Consider the following 21,749-nt stretch of genomic DNA (forward strand, 5'->3'; position numbering starts at 1 on the left):
ACATACAAGAAATGCAGAATTCTCTCCTCCTTGTTCTGCGGATTTGGATAAAAGGTTGGCAGATGAATTGTTTGGTTAAGAGCCACACTGGAAACCACCCTAGGCATAAAAGTAGGATTTGTCCTCAGAGATACCCTGTCCAGGTAAAATATCATAAAAGGCTCTACAGCCATGAGGGCCTGTAGCTCTGAAACTCTTCTTGCTGAAGTAATTGCTAGTAGCAGAGCTGTTTTCCATGACTGTTGTTGTGTCTTTCGGCTTTTTCCTGGTTAGGGGTCGCCACAGCGGAACTCTGGTCTGCTAATGATTGGTAGTTGATTTTTATGTGCCAAGTTACCAGCCCTGATGCACAACCTTCAACGACGGTACGCCCATTCACGCACGTCTCCACGCAGAAGACGCTCTAGCTGAGAATCGAACCAGACAGCATCTTACTCTGAGGCGACAATGCTACCGCAGCACCACCACCGCGGGTTAGCCCATGATAAGAACTTTATATCAGCAGTAGCAGCTGGTTGAAATGGAGGCAGGGTGAGCTTTTCCAACACATAATTGAGGTCCCATGCAGGCAATGGTGATCTTCTCCGAGGCCTTAATTTTTTGGCTCCTCTAAGATACTGCTTTAGTAAAGGATGGGAAAAGATTGGTGGCTATGTAATGAGCCAAAATGGCAGAGGTATGGATTTTAATTGATAAAGATAGGCCTTTGTCAAGCATCACAGTTAAGTATTGCAATATCTGAGGAATATTTGGTTGTGCTGTATCAGTTCCTTGTGCTTGATTCCAAGCACAGAATCTCTTCCATTTGTCAGCATAAGATTTTCTAGTACTAGGCCTTCTGGCTTCCAAAATGACATCCATCACAGCTTTACTGAGAGGTGTTGTTTCTATGACTACATGATCAGTCATGCTGCCCGGTTCAGAGTCTGTAGTTGATTGTGCAGGATCCGATTGTTTTGCTGGGACAGTAGTTGTGGTCTGAGGCAAGGTCCAGGTTGGGTATTGAGACAAGTTCCTTAGGATTGGGTACCAGTATTGGCGGGGCTAGTCCGGGGCAATTAGTATCATCTTTGGTTTCTCGTCTGACTTTTAGGAGGACCTTGGGGAGAAGAGGCAGAGGAGGAAATGCATAAACGGATAGGTTTTTCCAAATGAAGGATAGGGCGTCCACTTTCCATGCTTGTCTGTGATAAGTCCTTGTGCGGAATCTTTTCAATTGATAATTTTGAGGAGAGGCAAACAGATCTATGTCTGGGCTCCCCCATTTCTCTGTTATCATGCTCAAGACTTGTGGATTTAGTTTCCACTCGTGAGGATCCATAAGGTTTCTGCTTAAATCGTCTGCCAGAGTATTTTGTTTTCCTGACAGGAACTGAGCTTGAAGATGTACTTGATAGGTCAAAGCTGTGTCCCACAGTGCCATGGCTAATCTGCAAAGGGGCTAGGAGTGTGTGCCCCCTTGCTTGTTTATATACCACAGGACTGTGGTGTTGTCCATCTTTATCAGTAGTTGTCCTGGATGAAGCAAGTCCTTGAAGGCTGTTTGGGCATTTTGAACAGCTAGCATCTCTTTCTGGTTGATATGTAGATGCATTTGCTTTGGTGTCCATATACCCTGAATGCATCTTCCTGCCATGTGGGCCCCCCCAGGCATAATCTGACGCGTCTGTTAAGGTTTGGCTGGCAGGGGGTAGAGTGAATAGCCATCCCATGTTTTGGTGACATGCCTTTGCCCACCATAGAAACTCCTGTTGCAGGCAGGGAATGAGAGGAATCATTGTTTCCAGACTGTGAGAATGCTGACTCCATAAACTTTTTAGGTACCATTGAAGTTTCCTCATATGCAGTCTTGCATATGGAATCAGTAGGATGCAGGATGCCATGAAGCCCAGAGCCTGCAGAATTTGTCTTGCAGAAGACTGGGTTTTTGTCGCCAACAGTTTTAAATAAGCAGTCAGTTGCCTTTGCTTGTCTGGCGTGAGGTAAGCCATCCGGCAGTTGTATTCAAGCTTGCACCCAGGAATGTTATCTTTTGAGAGGGTACCAGTTGTAATTTCTTTTTGTTTATTGTGTACCCTAGGCATGTTAGAAGCCTTTTCACAAATGCCAGGTGTCAAAGAAGAGTGTCCTTGTTCTCTGCTTGAATGAGACAGTCGTCCAAGTAAGGATATATTTGTATACTTTTGTCTGCAAAATGCAATTACTGGTGCCAGGCACTTTGTAAAGACCCTGGAGGCAGTAGATGAGCCAAAGGTCAGTGCAGCGAATTGGTAATGCATTAAGCCAGCCTTGAATCTGAGATATCTTCTGCACGACTGTCTTATTGGGACATGCAGGTATGCCTCTTTTAGGTCTAAAGTCACCAGCCAAGCGTTCCTGCCCAGCATGGGAAGAAGCTGCTGCAAAGTCAGCATTTTGAATTTTGGAATGTCCAGGTATGTGTTCAAAATCGATAAATCCAGCATGGGCCACCAGGCTTTGTCCTTTCTGGGTACCAAGAACAGTCTTGAGTAAAAACCTTATCCTTTTTCCTGTTCTGGTACTGTTTGAATGGCCCCCATATCCATGAGGGACGTAACCGGTTTCTGTGCCTCTGCCCATTGATTTTTTTGGCAGATCTGGCCAGCCATTTGCCATTGGAAGAGTGTGGAAATGGAATCTGTATCCATGTGATACGATGTTTAGTACCCACTTATCCTGGGTTATTAACTGCCAATTTTGAGCAAAAAGTGCTAATCTTCCCCTTTTGTATACTTGGGTGCTGCCAAAAGGTAAGTGCTTGGTATAGGCAGAGGGAAGTCATTGGGATTGCTTTTTGTAGGTTTGCGCTTTATCTCCTCCAGATTTGGAGGTGGAAGTGCCCCATTGCTTTGACCTGTATGAATCTTGCGCCTGATATCTGGAACCCTTAGGGTATCTGGATTTGCCCCTTTGAGCTCTGTCTGACACAGGAAAGGACCAATTTTTTTGTAGGCCAGTGTCTACTGAATCTTGGTGGCTGCACTTATAAGTTTTTAACAGTTTGCATAGACTTAGCTTTGTCTTCCATTTTCTTTAAAAAATCTTCTGCCTTAATACCAAACACAATCATGCTGTAAAGGTGCATCTAGCAATTTAGCTTTAACATGATCAGGCAAAAACTCCGGTAGTCGGATTGTTATCCGACGACATTTCTGGGTAGTTAAATCTGTTTCCAAAATACTTTGATGCAAAAATATACCAACGCTTAATAGTGCGTTGGTTAAATCTAGCGCAAAAACGACAGCCAGGCACGTTGTGATCAGGGCCTAGGCAAGGAATACAGTATAAATGGAAATCCTTATGAGGTATTTGCTTCCCACAAGTAATACAGTTATTAACATTTTCTGACATCGGTAAAAAGCAAGAAAAAGGTTTCCCCAACGGGGTACTTGGCTTTAGTGAAGACTTCGGTTCTGAAACTCAAACTTGAATATTTCAGTAGTCGGCTGACTGGCACTTGCGAAATGCTTCTGCTTCGGGCACCGCGCAGCAAGAAAGACTGAAGAAAATGGTGTTGGCTGCATGTTTTATACCCCTGACTACCAGACGTCATGGAAGAGGAGACCGCAACCGACGTTGGACCCAAGACTTTGGAATTCAGGCCGACTGAGGGCAACCTGCCAGCAGATTACCCAAATGTAATGACTGCAACAGTGAAACACGAAGAACATCTGTGCTTTACAGGGATGGGGAGCCTGTTTAATTCAGTCTCCAACAGGCTTTTGAGGGGAGATGCATGCCTGGCATACAGGGCAATGTCAGACTCCAACTCTGATGGACCTCCTGCATATCCACAAAACAAACAGCACAATTAGCCGTTCTAAAGACTTAAACCTTGCCTGTGATATAAATAGGAGCTGCTGGGCAGACAGTTATGTATCCCAGAGACTACTTCATCTACGGGTCAAGCTCCCCCATCCATGTAAAGCAGAATTCCTCCCTAACTGAGTTCAAGTGCAGCTTGGACAATTAGATGGGGAACAGGAAATTCATCCCTGGTTCGGCAGCTGTCTCTCTAATGGACACAGGCAACCTGTAAATGGTTCATCTCCCAGGCCCCTGCTTGTAAATATTCCCTTTAAGTGGAAATAAGGAATTACTGTAGCCAGACACATTGTAAACACCCTCGGTACAGTGAAAAGTACAAACAGTAACACAGAAAATTGATAATGAAAGCCAGACACAAAACATTTTAAGAAATGTATGAACTGCTTGCCAACTGGAATGCGACAACAGACATCCTGTAAATCTAGCTTTACCATGCAAGGTAGTAAAAGTGAGCAAAGTCCAAAGGGGATGAAGGGATAACATTTTGAACTTTGGGATACTGACAAAAAGATTTAAGGAAAAGTTTAGCACCGGCCTCCAAAGTTCCTTTACTTTCTTGGTACCATAAAAATCCTCATATAAAACCCTCTGCCCATCTAGCAGGGAGACATTTGTTTGAATAAATCCAGAGAAAACATTTAATGCTGAATGGAAGGGAAAACAGAGACTTGTTTTACTGGCATGGAGGAATCCTCTGGAAAGAAAGATTCCCACTGACAAGAATACCCCTCCTGAATGCATTTAGAGCTCATTTGTCTGAAATAATCTGGTGTCACAGGGGAAGATAAAGACTATGAGAGAGGGAGAGAGTCTGAGCATGCAAACAGACTGGGAGGACTGTCCTATCCTTCAGTTTTACAGACTCTCCCTTTCTTTCTTGAGACTGTCATTGCTTTTTAAAATCCTGTTTAACAACTCCTTGCTGCTTGAACTGCATATTGAAAAGGTAGCTGAGGAGAAAGGGAAATGTTTGTTTGCCTTAAAAAAAGGGTTGAAAATTTTCAGTAACTCCCTGAATTAACTTTCCCCTTTCATCATATATTTTAACCACTTCAACTGCAGAACGGCCAAACAGGAACTTTCATGTCTAAGGGAGAATTTAAAATTTTAATATTTCCAGGAAGGTTTTGAGAATGAAGCCACTTAAACACTATGACTGACTTTGAAGCAGCAGCTCTGGAGGGTAGTGTCGGCCTTATAAGCACACTTTAAAAATGCTTAGTAACATGAGATGGAGATATTAGAGCATATGGATTCAAAGAACTTTTTTTTTTTACCCATTAAAATTTTAATGAAGTAAGAACTTTAACATATGAGCTTGACAGTTTAAAATTTTCAGAGTTAAAATCGCAGAATACACTTTCTTCTCCAGCTTGTCAAAACATTTTCCCATCCTTTTCAAAGGGAAAGGGATTAGCAGCAACAAAAGCAGTGCTGGACTTGCTTTAGGGTTAGAAAACAGATACTTATGTCTCTGAGGTACCCTATATAACCTGTCAGACTTCTTGCGAACTGGAGGTTGACGGTCAGGTACAACAGAAGCAGTAAATTATATATAATCCTAAAGCAGCCAAGTTGAAGGCAGGAAACACACCAGCAAAGGTTCCACTGTTTAATAAGACCAGATTTAAAACAAGACGTTGTAGAAAAGCACAGATTAACGCTCTTGGCAAACAAATTGCGTTTTTGTCTTCACTAGCAATGACTTCATCAGATAATAATAAATTAATTAATTAAGCCATTAAATACTGAAAGTTTTCAAAATATTATCCTATCAGTCACAGTGCATCAAGGAGCAGCCAATCCGATTACTAACACTTGGCTGCTTTAGGATTATTTTTTGGGTTCGTTTTTGATCATCTTTAGTTTGTTACTAGTAACTTATATATATTTTTTCTCCAAAGCAGGAGTAACTACAGGCTTAAATATATACATATGTAACAGTTTATAATACATTTCCTGTGCAATTGGAATTTTATTAGGTTTCTACTGAAAAACTTCTTTCATCTTAGATAAAGTCTGAGGAAAAAAGACAAACCTTAAAAAGGGAAATATGAAACAATAGTCTCCTCAGAATCAGAATGCTTGCTCAGATTGAAGAGAAATTCCTAAAACACAATGTCCCTGCAATGCCTGATCTTCTCACTGAAAATCAAAGTCAGGAAAGAATGAAACTCTCTCTCTCCTTGACTAAAGGAGGAGTAGGCAAAGATAAGGCTGAAAACAAGTTCCCTGCCAAATTTCAGCAAATCTGCCCTGTCCACAAAAACAGAAACAGGAGAAGTAAAGATTTTTCTCATCATATACACTTTCACTGGGGAAACCCTCTGGAAAATGACTGACCCTTAGAAAGTATACTTACTCTAAACTCAGGCTCCATATCCCAGCTAGAACCTTCACTTACCCTTTCTCCTGGGATCAACAAGATTGGTAACCTTGTGCAAACTGACATCCCTACATTCGCAGAGGACATGTCTTTCCCCTGTCCATAATACATGTAGGTGTAACACCAGAGGGAGCAGCTCAAAAATGTTGAGAGGCCCAAGGGACCAACAGTAGCCATAGCAGTCACCCACCCATGGCAGACGCATTACAGGAGCCAGCCTAAAGACTCCTTGACAACTTTCTTCTTAAAGACAGGTGAAGGAAGAACGGCAGAGACTAGTAGCTGCTCCAAATTGCACAAAATGTTCACAAAAGCATTAACACACCAACTCCCTTAGAAATGCAGTGATAGCCTCAAAATGCAGTTCCCTAGCAAACACAATATATTAGCCAGAAAAACACAAGTTTTCCTCATAAAAACTAAATTCACTGGAAGGCTTTCTCCAACAGGGGACTTGTATGTCCAGCTTTGATGGTTTGCTAGATGACAGACTTTGCCACGGGGCCCAACGGAGTACACTTTGGCAGCAAGAATGCTCGGATTATTTGGGTGGTCTGACTGCCCTTTTATACAGTGCTCCTCATAAGCTTCAGATAGAGTGAATGGAAGGCACCCTTTAGCCTTGAAAGTTAGCCAGTCAGTGGGAGGAGGACCCAAACAGCTTAAGCTACTGCAACACTAATCTACTGTTTGAACATATTTACTTACTCTGCACAAAACCACAGTTGCAAATAAAAAATGTCTGTGCCTCATACCTGTCGGCCCCTTGATTCATCATGTCATACACCACAAATTACTCTAATCACTTTTAAAGTAATTATGCAACTCACCAAAATCATAGTTTTTGGCTTTATTTCTCATAGGCAGCTTGTGGCCTTGTAAAGCACACATGTCTAATGAATGGCAAGGGTGGACATAAATACTGAATTTACCCACAGCACTACTGTGTTTTCTCATCATAAAGAAAACAGTTGAATGCCTTTATGCATATTCCCCAACATGGGGGAATGCAGCACACTGCAGCTTTTTACACTTTATAGCTAATCTGCTTGCAGTGAGGAATAAGTAAAATTTTTGCATGTAAAGCTTTGATTTCTTTCACCAAGTTTTCTTCCCACAGCACAAGTACTCCAGGGGTTGCACCCGAGACGTACTTCCAGTGAGAACTATACTTCTGCTGCTGCAAATACATGAACTCTTGAAAGCACATTTTACTTTAATTTTTAAACTGTACTTCTTTAATTTGGATGATATATTGCCCCACTTCTGACACAATGTCATGTCAACAGATTGTCTACGCAACACAGAGACAAGATGTGGTCTAAAGACTAAGTTGTCTGCACTGCAAACTGAATTATTAGGAGCTTTAGCATGTCTTCTGTGGTACCCTAATCACTACAACTAATTGTTTCGAATTTAAATGTATATTCCCACATATTTCACACTTACGTTTAAATTATAGTTAAACTGATAAGAAAATCACAGCATACTGCAACTTAACTGATGTGCTATGTACTTTTATGTTTATAACAGACTACAGTTTTTTAATGTAATCACCAAGTACTGCAAATAAAACAGTGTAAGAAACTTCTCTGTGTGGAAGATTTTCAGTCCATATATTTGTAGTTAATCACTGTATATTTAATCAGATCAGACAATAGTAGTAGAAGTAGCGAATGTAAACTCAAGTCAAAAAGTAATATAAAATATATAATTCTACAGCATTACTAAGTATTGCTGTAGAATTATATATTTTCTATTGTTACTTTTTGACTTGACGACTTTACGTTCGCTACTTCTACTACTGTCTGATCTGATTAATATAGTGATTAAATAGAAATATATGGACTGAAAATCTTCCATACAGAGACGTTTCTTACACTGTTTTGTTTTTAGACCCACTACACTTTAGTGGGTTGTTTTGAGACTTTGGGGATACCACAGAGATTACTTGTTTCAAGTACTGCAAATAAATACTCCAAAAAACAAAAACACTATTACTTTACAACTAGCTATGTATCTCAAAGTTTAACCTTTTACATCTTAAGTAGAGTCACTGAATTATACATTAGAGCACAGCCCAAAATGGACTGTTGTATTTCAACAACTAGATGCATTTTCCCCCACTTATATGGCTTACAATGTCTTTTTTTCTGATGACAGCATAGACAGAGATAAAATACCAAGTAACATAGAAAACAACCTATCATGCAATAGTGATCTAGGCAAGTCCTTCTCTTGTACTTTACCTTAAACAGATAACGGGTACTTTACATGGAGCGAGTGAAGGTTATAGGTCTCCATTTCTGTCTGCTAATGCACTGGACACTGTGTGTGCACAATTCTCCCATTCGCTCTATGGCCTAATCTCTCTTACAGTCAGGAGAAGCTCCAAGCCGCATTACCCGTTTCATGGCCAACTGGGGCCCATAGCCCCCATTTCTTATGCATTCCCTTATTAGATTCCATATTTAATTACATTTCTTATAGTTTTAATATATAGAATAATTTCTTTAACTGTTCTACAGTGGGGGTTGACTTTTCCAGTGTCTGGTAATTGCTTTTTAGCTAATAATATTACAGGCCATATGAAATATTCACCTGTGCTGTTGAATAGATATTGTACCCATAAAAAATAGAACTTTTGTCAGACTAATGTGCCTTCTGAGTAGGGAGCTCGGCGTGTCTTGCATGTCTGCTCTGAATCTCATTAGAGCTTCACAGCCTCAAAATATGTGTTCCCACTTTCCTCTAACATTGCTTTGACATCTTTGGCTGTTTTCATTCACAGCTGGAAATACCTTAGCTAGCTTACATGGAGTACAGAAAACCTTATGGTGGTACTTCCAACAAAAGATCCTGCATTTCCTAGCCTTAATTGTTATGCTCAGCATCTCCATCTTTCTCCAGCATGCCAGTGAGATATTTTTTTCCAAAGAAGGGCTCCCACCCTTCCTTCCGCTTATCTACTGTAGCTCTTTTATAGAGATATTAGACTTCTTGATGCCCAGTTTATAAGATATTTATTTCCAATCCCCCCTTTTTGAACCTATCTAGTGTCTCCACTAATGATGGCCATTTCTCTATCTTATCTTTCCTCATCTGCCTTTTTAAATTAAGGAATTTCCCCACTTATTTTGACTCTACAAAAATATATTAGTTTGATAACCATCAGTCCCAAAGTTAGTGACATATCATTACTGTAACACTGCTGAATAGTCTGCTGATTAGTTCATAAAATAACACCTAAAGCTAGAACTGTATCACACTACATGTTTAAACACAGAGCTTGTTCTACTGTAGCCATCAGCAGCAGAGTTAAAACCTCATACTTGTTTCTAGTCCATCAAAGCAAGGCATTACTTCTCTAGGATTGCAACTGCAGAGCTACAATCTTTAGTGTAACATAGAAATGCTGTACATTTCACCCATTTTTTATAACAGTATCAGACCATTTACAAAATTGCCATTTAAAACTAGGCATACTTTCTATACCTATGCTGAGTAACAGAGCTAGAAGCTTACCTTCTATCAGCTTCTTCTGCACTTAAGGCCTACAACCCTGCATCCTTGGCACATTGCACAAATCTTCTCCACTGTCTTGTTACCCCACTCCTCACAGCAGCACCCTCTTTTAATACCATCCTTCCATTCAGTGTTGACATGCTATCCCCACTACATGTCCTACTACACAGCTCTAATGCACTTAGGACACACGCACTTTGTTAAAAACACAGTGATTTCTAAAACAGTTAAATACCGCTTCTAGCAAATGCATTCCAAGCAATCATAGGTAAAAGAACAGTATTGATTAGTATAAAAGTACCAAGTAGGTGCAAAAGAAAGAGACTCAGACAAGGCAATTAGATGCTGCTTGAATGTGTTAGTGTGCTTCATACAGCCCAAGCACCAAGATTTTGACACCAGTGAGTGAAACAAAGGTAAACCCAAAATGGTGTCCACCTTCTGTTGGCTGATTGATGAGTCGATTTCCCAGGTAGGATGGATTATACCTGATAGCAGGCCCTACACAGAGTGACAGCAAAGAATTAACAAAGCAATAACTTATCAGTTGCACAGCCATTTCATATCTGCTGTTATTCTCACAGCACCATACAGCCCTACTTGTTTCAACATTTACAGAAGGTCTGCTACCATGAATTTCAAATTGTAACAGTTTTCTCATCAACAAAGTTGTATGCATATCTTCTATGAGTCAAAAATCAATGAAATTTTCTAAACAATCATTTTAATCTGTACACTTACATTTTTAAGGCACTGTAGACAGACAAATCCAAATTTTAAACATCATATTTCATAGTTAACACAACGTAAAGCTTTCGTACAGGAAAGACTAGAACTGTCAATGCTGAATACTGACATGCAGGGTGGTGGAAGAGTGAAGACTTGTGGCCCACTCACTTATTCCAACGGATGAGTAATGTGTTTGCATTCAAGGACACAATGGAAGAAAATTTTTCCTGGTGGAGACCTGGAAACCACCACCTATGCTTCAGGAGGGTTGGGCAGGATCTCATGAAAGAAATGAAGAGTAATAAAAATCACTTCCATTACAGAACACCGTCACTGATGAAACTATTCTGGCTCAACATTTTGAGAGCCACAGCGCCACCAAAACTTAATCTGAAAAAAAACTGTATTAAAATAATGTTTTCCTCTCACATTCCTTTATTCTAATTGAGAAGGTATTGAAAAAATTGATGCATGTTGACCAGTAGTAATACTCATGCAAGTAGACCTAGCAAAGCAGAAAAGGTTGCAGAAAAATGACATGATTAAGACTTAGTGTATTATAATGTAGAAAAAAAATCTAATATGGAAGTGCAGGGCTGTAGGAAAAATAAATCACATTTCTGCAATGCACTGGTATCACAACAAAAATAATCAGAAATATTACTTTACAGTTGAGTGTTAAGCACTTAATATAAAACACATTATGCAAAAAGTGCATAAATTTACCATTTATGAAACATGAAAAAAAAAATCACAAAATGAACTATAGAAAATTAGTGAGACAATAACTTCAACTCAATTTACCTCAGAGCTTGCAAAGTCTGCCTACTTCTAAAAGGCGCAAAATTCTGCTACCATCATTACAAACATAGACAATGCCAGCAAACACTGTAGCACTCTCCCTGTACTACCCAGACTAGGCATGTACCATTTTCCAACATTTAGCACTCTCCCCTGTACTACCCAGACTAGGCATGTACCATTTTTCCAACATTTAGTACTCTCCCTGTACTACCCGGACTAGGCATGTACCATTTTCCAACATTTAGCACTCTCTCTGCACTATCCAAATTTGGCATGTACCATTTTCCAATATACAAGTCAGTGAAACAGCAGTATTTAATTTAGTATCTCTCTGCTTGGGAAGGGAGGTATGTAAGGCACTTGTGTAATGGAAGATAAAAGCAGGGATTACTCTACAGACTAAAATGAAGGGATACAGTCTGAACTGATTTATCCTGTGCTTTTGGCTACACTTTTGGGCTCAGAATGCTGTGTGAGGTGCACACTAATTTGTGGATGAATTGGTTGTAAATGACAGAATTTAAAAATAACTATAAATCAGGCTCTGAAACTGCCATTCAGCTTCCAATGCTTAATTTACAATGGTCTTTTGTTAGAAAAAAACATAAATGCAGGTACCCCCACACACACATGCAGACAGACAGAGACAGACACACACAATGGTTTGCTATATACATGTTGCAGAGTTTCATTTCACTCTTACTTTACATGTGTATGACTTGCACAAAGGTCAGTATACAAGGCAACCCTTCACTCTCAGTTTTGGTTATCTGTGAGGTCACTGCTGTAAATACTTCAGTTGAGATTATGTTTTTGCTGGGGGTGTTGATACCCGTCCTTTTGCTATGAAGACATTTGGTTTAGTAAAACCTCTCAGGTTAGCTCTAGAGGGAGACATTGGGGTTAGGCCCAAGGGAAGTGGGTCTGGCTGTAAAGAATCTTAGTTCATTGTCTAAGTTTTTAATACTGCTGTTATCAAATATATACTGGCAATTTTTTTATAGTGTAAGCTCAAGTACCATTTACACTACTGTCTTATCCAGTGTATGGTTCAGTTCCTTATGCCATTCATACTGCAAAAGATCTACTTATAGCCTACAGAAGTACTCACACAACCTGAGACATGACGCATGTAAAAATGTCATCATTAAATCTCCACAATATACATATTTCTCAAAAGGTAACCTTTTTTGGCAAATACTTTAATCAAATGGATACCAATGTCTGCTTAGTACAGGACACTCGCATTCTAGCTTCAGAATTTGATGAACATAAACAGTTTCCCTATGAGTTTGCAGCTGTCATATCTACTAAAATTATATGGCAATACTGATTAGAAGATTTTTTTTTTTTTACTTAGGGATTATCATAGCCAAGAAAGTCTCAGATGGGAGCATTGTTATGACTGAGTGTAACAGCCCTGTCATTCATAGACCACTGCAAATAGTTTCATTATATGCACTAAGTGGTTATGCTAACTTCTTAAGATATATTTGTGATATACTATTTTATTTTGACAAGTATGGCTACATATTGGTTGGGGAAATTGACATCGGGCTGCAAACATGACAGGCTTGAATTTTAGTCTCCTTTCAACAACAAAAAATCTTAACAAATGTAATGAATACATGACCTATCTGATCCCAGTAACCAAATATGCAAAAACATTAAGACTCGGCTTCTTAAAATCCTGGGGTAAAATACATTTTAGAATACAACAGAGCTACATTTATTCATATTCAGTCTACTCTCTGATGCATCTATGTACTAAATACCATCAACCACAAACCTAAATGGAGACTGAAAATAATGACTTAAAGAAAAGGTCATTCTCAGTGAGATTCTAAAGTTGAATCAACACTTTCAGAATACTACAAAAAATAGTCTGATTCAACATGGGGGCGTGGCCAAGGATGAACACAGGATAGCAGCAGATTTCTTCAGCTCCACCAACATAACTACACTGACAGGAAATAATTACTTTAAAATTCAACTAATGTAATAATTTTCTTTCTAAAAACGTTTGGAATATCAGTATCTTGAATAATATCTAAAAAAGAAAGAAAATTTAAATAATTTTCCTGTCAGAAATCTTCTTGGAAATTTCTTTTTCATCACCTCTGTTCAGAATGAGTTCCAGTAAGGCTAACAGTCAGGATTCCAGCATCAAGAAAGAGCTTCAGTCTTTACTATCAACTATTCAGCAACTAACAACTAAAATGGACAGACTGGATGTTAAAATTGATAACTTTATAGAAAAAAACCACAAAACAAATGGATTTGTTACATCAAGATTTACAACATCAGAAAGCTCAGGTTACAGGTATAGAAGAGACTCTTAATGATATGGACAACAGAATTCAGGAAGAAGAAATTAACATTGAATTTTTATTGAAACAGAACACACACCTTCAATCCAAACTAGATGACTTGGAAAACAGATCCAGACGCAATAATATAACGATTTTTGGACTGCCAGAAAATATAGAAGGTAACAACATTACTTCCTTTTTAAATACTTGGCTTCCCAAAACTTTAGATCTGTCAGAAGCATTTTCTTTTGGTAGTGAAAGAGCCCATAGGTCTTTATTTAATTCTAATATAAATAAAAAGTATCCTAGATCAGTTATTGTAAGATTTTTATCATCTTATGACAAGGAGACGGTATTAAAATCTGCATGGGCTAAAGCACCTATAAAAATTAATGAGGCAACTGTGCGTTTTGACAATGACTATTCTTCCTTGGTAATAACAAAAAGAAAAGTTTTTTGCCATTAATAAGAGAGCTTAAGAAAGCACAGTTCAAAACTCATCTTTTATTTCCTTCCAAACTAAAAATCTTTTTACCGGATGGCCCTAGAATTTTTGAAGACTTGGACTCTGCTTTGCTGTATATTAAAAAAAATAAAATATTAGATAAAATAGAAGATATGGAATGGGCAAGTCCTTCGCTAAAGAGGATGGCAACAGGAACTTCTTGGAAGACTTCAGAGAAGCAAAAAAGACTAAAAAACAAATGACATGTTCTATATTTCTTTGAACTCTTTAATTACAGTTACTACATTTTCAAGAAAGCCACAAATATCTTAAGGATTTATTCAAAGTTATTTTTTTGTGTGCAAAGAACTGATTCTGTTTTATAAATAATCAAACTTTCTGAGGAACAAATAACCTGATATGAATCAACTTGTTTCTCTTTGTGATAGAGAGACCTAAGGTTAGTAATTTGATACATTTCCTTTCTCTTCTTGTTTTAAATAATGGCATTCTCTTTAAACTAAACATTTAGTGAAGGGTGGGGGAGGGCAGGGAGAGAGGTTTGATGAAAAATATGAAATAAGGGGAAAAATAATTTATTATTTCTTTAAAATTATTTATGCTGTTTAAATACTGTTGCTAAATATTATACCATGACTTAATTGCTTAATACATGATTTCATATAATATGTCATGATATAATTGCAGTTAACTAGAACTAAAGTAGTTGAAAGTAATATGTCTCGTGTTCTACTTTATTAAAACAAACAGCAAGCAAAATATCTTTCTTTGTAGATACTCTTTGTAGGTCTTTTTTTTTTTTCCTCTCTCTCTCTCTCTCTTATTTATAAAGTTATATGCTTCTGATAATACTGATATGTGTATGTAATAAGATCTGAATGAGAAAATGAAATGGGGCATATAAAAATAAGTTGTGTTTATGTTAAACAACTGTAGGCTTGGTTTCACTATCATAGAGACTGTAATGACTTGTAAAGTGCTTCGAGAAGGTTTTGCACTGTTTAGATCCATTTGTATTACAAAATGAATGTCAGTCACTTGCTTTTATTAAAATTCCCGGAGACAATCTGGGATGTGGGTTTCCTCGTGAATAGTGTCCTCGAGTCGTTTTAAAAGCTTCAACACTCAGAATACACGCAGAGAAGCTGAAAGCAGCCATTTTGAACTTTGACCCCTGATTTCACACTGACACATCGCAAATTCAAGAAGTAAACTGTTTCAGGAAGTAGAACTGCTGTAAATGCGATTTTGTGATGAAAAATGAACTTTATGACATCTAAATGTGAGTTTTTCTTTATAATCAGCAAAAACACCTCTTCCTGCGCGTGGGTAATGCACGGCCCCTAATAGTAGTAAATCAGCCAAAAAACAAGAATGGAGCCAGCAAATGGTGATAAAAATTATTATATTGAAATTAGAGCATCACAGCAAATACAGACAACAAACCGGTTTCGGCTGGTAAATTACACAGCCTTCATCAGTGTATTCAAAGCTAATAGTATGTGCTAGCTGTTAAATATACAGGCATAGAATTTCATTGGTGGAAAATTTATAAATATTCATTAAGCCCTGGGGGGAAAAGCCCACCTAGCTTAATAATCCACTTTTTTTCTTTACTGTTTAGAATATCATGCCAACCAATTTTATTCCTTCGGTCACCCTGAATCACATCATTAATTGTAAACAAAAATATTGCTGATGGGTGTGACAACTGGTGTTTATACAATGCATTAGTAATCTTTTTCTGTTTGATATTACTATAATGTTCTGAGATACGTAACCTAATGCACCTTGAGGTTTGTCCAATATAAAATGCACCACATTTGCATGTGGCCATGTAAATAGCCCAATCACTGCTGCAGTTGCAAAAAATATTTATATCAAAGACCTTTGAGCAATTTCGACTGGAAAATTCCTTGGTAGTACATATGTATTTGCAATTTACACAATGACCGCAAGGAAAACAACCATACAGACTGTGTCCAGAAATAGTAGTTTGTATTTTGTCCCTGACCCTTCTATCTCCAGTTTTATAATGGTTAAAATAAGATTTCAAGTTTTTACCATTTCTGTATGAAAACATACATTTGTCCGGGATAATCCTAGCAACTTCTGGATCACTCTGCAGGATGTTCCAGTGTCGCTGTACAATCTTAACAAAACCATTGGTGTTCCGTCCATAAGTGGTCGTAAGTCTAAGTGATTTAGATGATATAATGGGCTTCTCCTTGTACACAAGCAGCTGACTACATTCCATACCTTGAACCTGGCTTCTGGCATTTGCTACAATACCTTCCTTATAACCTCTTTGTTTGAATCTATATGTGAGGTCCTCTGAATTTTTGCAATATGTTGAATGTTGCGAGCATATCCGTTTGGTTCTGATAAATTGGGATTTTGGCTATGTGTGGAGCGTGATAACTTGTAGCATGCAATAATGAATTATACTGCGGGAACTTCCTATGTGTCTCAGTCTCAAGTGTAACATCGGGGAGTTTGCGTATGGCAACATCCAAAAAAATTATACTATGGGTATCATGTTGTTCTGTGAACCCTAGACCCCACTCATTATTATTCAAATATTGTACAAAAGTAAGCAAACTAGCCTCAGTTCCCCTCCACACTAGCCAGATATCGTCAAGATATCGTCTCCAAATATCCATGTCTGAGAGAAATATGTTTCTTGTAGAGTCAAAAATTTACTTGGTTTCGACATAGGCCATAAAAAGGTCAGCGTATATGGGGGCAAAGGAAGCCCCCATAGCCGTACCCTTAATTTGCCAATAACAATTGTCTTTGTAATAAAAAACATTACAAGTAAGGACATATCTAGCCATGTCAACCAAAAATGTATTGAATGTAGAACTGTATAGACCTGCATGTTCCAACCAATATGCCAAAGCCTGAAGTCCAGCTTGATGTGGGATATTGGTATATAAGGCACATACATCAAGCGTACATAAAAACCAATCTTCATCCAATTGAGCATCAGATATGATTTGTAAAAAACTAGTGGTATCATTTAACCTGGACCGAAGAAATTGTAACAAAGGTTTAAGATGTTTTGTCAAGAACAGGGACAGGGGTTCAGTTAAATATTTTCTTCCAGACACTATAGGTCTTCCAGGTGGGTGTGTAGGATTTTTATGCACTTTTGGAAGAAAATAAATTTATTGTGAATTACAATCCTTAACTGTTAATTGATATAAAGTGTCTTTGGAAATTACACCCCTATCAAAAGCATTCTTGAGGAAAAGTTCAATACATTTGGTAAATCTATGTACGGGGTCGATAGTCATGTGATTGTAATATCTAGTGTCTGACAACTGCCTGCGGGCCTCACTATCATAATCATCCCAATTCTGTACTACAACAGCCCCACCTTTGTCTGCTGTTGTGATCACAATTTGTTTATTTTTCTGGAGTTCCAGAATGGCTTGTTTCTCCCTGGAAGTGATGTTGTTATGTTTCCATGCCAAGTTTGAACCTTGAAAATGAATATCCCTAAGCACACTGTTTTGAAATTGGTGAACCACAGTATTCATAGGTGGGGAAAAATTAGATTGATGATATGTGAATTTCCCCTTCTCAAAATCAAGACAAGAATCACCAAAAAACATTTTAAGATTAATTAATCTACAGAAACTAGACAAATCTTGTGCAAATACATCCTCAGAAATGATAGCACCAGGTATGAAATTAAGGCCTTTATTCAATATTTTGACATGTAGATCAGACAGAACATGGTCAGACAAATTTAAAATGTTATTGACAGTGCTTTTAACGCCAACTCCAATAGTCCCTGTACATGGTTTATTTTTCTTGTGTTTGCGCCCACCCCTGTATGTGCTCCTAAAGGGGCTGCCCCCGAGCTTCTTTTGGGTGATGGTGATCCTGTTGCTGTCAGGGATTCATTGTCAGTCCCTGATGATGTATCATCACATGATGAAGTAGCATTATGGTTGCTTTTCCTTAAAATGGATCTAGGTCTTTTCCTTTTCTTATCTGAAATTGGGAGGTTATTAAATCTTACATGCTTAGATTGAAAAGAAAACGGGTTACCCCGGGAATAGTCCTCTTGGTCCCTATTAAACTTTTTCATCTTTTTTCATCGTAGTTCAGCATCAAACTTTTTCAAATCTTGAGCCACTCTGTTCAATTTGCCTTCAAAAGAAGGCTCCTGTTCATAATTTTTTAACTTATCTGCCAAAGTCATGATCTCAGACAGCCCCTTATCTATGGCTCAATTATGAAATTGATAAAGTTGAACCACAAAAGACATTGTGGCTTCATGTTGTATTTTTTCCCACTGTGTGGTCAATTCATCATCTGCATTACTCACATGCGGAATAATCCGTATTCTTAATCCCCTCGGGGTTATGTTCGCTGCCTGATACGCCTTAAAAAGCTTACTGTGCCACACATTTGCTCGTAGCGCCCTTAATTGCCTATTCAGGTCATCAATTAGCTTTTGGCTTGTTGTATCAGGGTTACTATTCCCCATCTGATCTGCATTACCATTTGGATTTGGGCTCAAACCAAAGGCCCCTAAATCCTCCCTATCAGCCACCAATCCAGAAATGAGATTGGATGGGACAAAAATAAAAAGTTGCAATAACAAGAAAAATTATATAACTGTCAATAATGGTCAATCAGTGATGCCACGACAGCAAAGTCAAAATGTTAATAAGGACAATAACAGCTGTCAAGATAGTAGTTTCCAAAAAAGAAAAAACAGCTGCATCCATATAAAATTGAAATTCCCAAGGATTTATGTGTATTAATGCAGATGATGATAAAACAATAGTTAAAGGCCAAGAAAGAGGCAGTCAAAAAACCTGAATTCAAGCTCAAAAATTTTTTTTAGAGCAGATGAAGTTTTAAATTGCTTGATGCTCAACAATCAAAAGAAAAACTTGCAATACTAATTCAATATAAGATAGGGACCCACAAGAGCTAAAAAAGCCTCATTTCCCACAGTCATAGATTATAACCTATTTCTATAGTGAGCCAATAAAGTTATCAAAAATATTGTAGTTGAAAAACTAACAAAATATATATATGTATATATAAAGTTCAAAGGCCCACAATGTAGATGCAAACTCTCCTCTGATCCAAAGCATATAGGAGAATGTATAACATGCAGGGAAGAGCCAAGTTATATTGACCTTAAAGGGGTAGTTATTATTATAAATCTAATATTCATATACGTTCTCATGAGCCAACCTCTGGTTGTCCAACCTCAAAACATGTAAATATACTGTGATATATATTACCAAAAATAATACAATGTTATCATCACCAACCCAAACAATATATTTATATTAACCACTGCATGAACATAACCTTCAAAAACGCCTTGATCTCCTATAAATAATCAGAAACCACAGTATGTTCATAAAAAGTGAGTAAATGTTATAATATTGTTAAGATATTGTTGGTATAAACATAAACAAAGGTCCCTATATATCTACTTATGGTTAAGGATAAACCCCTGCTTGGATTCACAGCAACCCCATGTACTAATATGATCGGTTTGAGTGAAAATTCTGAACCAACTATATATATAGAAAACACTTGTACCAAAATCCAATGTTGTAAATATATCTCATATCCCCAATGAAAAGGTATGAACATAGAGATAAATTGCAAAATATGGTTAAGGACCCAATATCTTGCTATAAAGTGGTGAGCGGGCCCAAACATCTAAAATTGAAATGACGCCACTGGAAATGGCATTAGATGTTTATGAAATATGCTAATGATCCCCTGCAAAAAACAGAGCTCAATAATGCTTGCTTGACATCTCGCATATTAAATTGGAATGTACATATAAAGTTTGACTAACAGTAAACCTTGTTTCCAATTACAAAACCAGTCACATAAACATATCACCACTGTTTGGTATATAAAAAAATGTCCATATACAATAAAGAACGTAAATGTTCAATAAGATGCTTCCAAGATGATCTCCATAGCTTCCCTTACCACTTAGTCCAAAATTAACAAACTGTAGTGTCCAAAACTTGAATAATTGGATATATAAATCCCTTATCTTAACAAATACCACTTGTAGCGTTATGCTGTATAAACTGTAAATGTGTGTACCTTAAATCCGGGACACAAAATTTGTTAAGGGCCCAAAATCAAGTTGCAGGTTGATAAACAGATCTAAAGTGAGTAAAAACCACTTTAAATAATACAAGATGTTAACATCCACTTTTAGCCCCTACAAGAACAAAACAAATAAGGTACATGCTTTGCATCATCATGCAGATACATATATAAAGTTCGACTACCAGAAAACAACACTACAACATGCCCTAAATGATTTATATAGTTATATCGCCACTGTTTAATATATATAAAAATATGTCCATATCCCTAAAGAGCATAGATGTTCGACAGATTCCTTCAAAATTGGTCTCCGTTAAATCTTCCTCCACCACTAGGTCCAAAGTTGAATGGATTAATATGTCCAAACTGGAACAATGCAATATATAGTGCCCTCTCGCTGAAAATGTCACTTATAGAGTCTTACTATTAAAACAGCATATATTGTACCTTGAATCCGGTCAAACAAAAGAACGGATTATAAACCCGTAAATCAGTTTAGACAGACGTCACTGCTCCACCGGCCCTTTCGCAAAAACCAAATAACTTACTTATTTAAGATGTAACTTATAAAATATAAAAGTTATAATGATTTTAAATGACTTAATATGCCATAGTAAACAAATGAGATATTTTAGAAGGCACAGAAGGTAAAACACATGTACACTTGTTTTTGAAAGCTTATATGACTGCTGCACTTTAATGTATATAGATGCTTATGATTTAAAGATATGTAATGTTATAAATCATTTGCCTTGACTAACAGACAAGTATATGTATCATTATGATTATATTTCAGAAGAAATTGTCATGTGACACATTTTAAAGCTGCAGTTCAGATATATAAAATACAGATGGCTTTCATCACAATGATTTATGTATAACTAGGAATCAATATTGCTGTGCAGTATGTTCTTTTAACTTATGTATGAGAATAATTATTTTATTTAATTGGCAATAATAAATATGAGAAGGAAGCTTTTGGTGCAAGTAATTTAAAGTTTTAAAGCTTTTAACTGTATTACTATGGCAGAAAGTGGGAATACCCTAATATAAGTAATGTCTAAGTCATAATAGCCTAAGATAATAAATGTTATTGAATTCAAATGAGCATAAACATATAATAACTTATTCTTACAAACTTTTATTAAACTACCATATGGATATTCCCTTTTTTTTTTTTTTTTTTCTCTCTCTCTTCTTTGCTCCCATTATCAAGATTGTTAGAATGCTATTTTGATTATGAGTTTATTATATAGAATAGATGTACATAGCAATATTAGTTGTTTCTAAATGTTTTATATGTTTATATGAAGCTGTTATATAAATTGTTTAGCCTTGTTATAGTAGATAATCAAATTAAATGTGGTTAACTTTAGTTAATAATAGTTAGTATCGAATTAATTTGGTGGCAGCTGAAGTACTGCTGCTTAGGATAGGGGGATAACTTGAGTGGTATTTGCTACTCGAAGTTGGAGTTTTCAACTCCAGGCTGGGTGCAATGTTTAATCCAAACATTATTTTCACCTGATTATTGTTGTGTGTATATAGTTTTGACATCCAC

The 21,749-nt window shown here is 37.3% G+C and overlaps 1 protein-coding gene across 1 annotated transcript in view; it reads right to left on the bottom strand.

Moving 5' to 3' along the window:
* ARFIP2 (ADP ribosylation factor interacting protein 2) overlaps positions 1-21,749 on the bottom strand; it is a gene marked incomplete in the record, with an annotated part of 1,173,031 nt that overhangs the window by 513,900 nt on the left and 637,382 nt on the right. The window contains 1 exon segment of the mRNA XM_044072222.1: positions 10,199-10,261. Coding sequence (XP_043928157.1) covers positions 10,199-10,261 — 63 coding nt within the window.

This window comes from Protopterus annectens, chromosome 5.part0 (assembly GCF_019279795.1).
Source record: "Protopterus annectens isolate FY-2018-M chromosome 5.part0, PAN1.0, whole genome shotgun sequence".
Taxonomy (NCBI): domain Eukaryota; kingdom Metazoa; phylum Chordata; order Ceratodontiformes; family Protopteridae; genus Protopterus; species Protopterus annectens.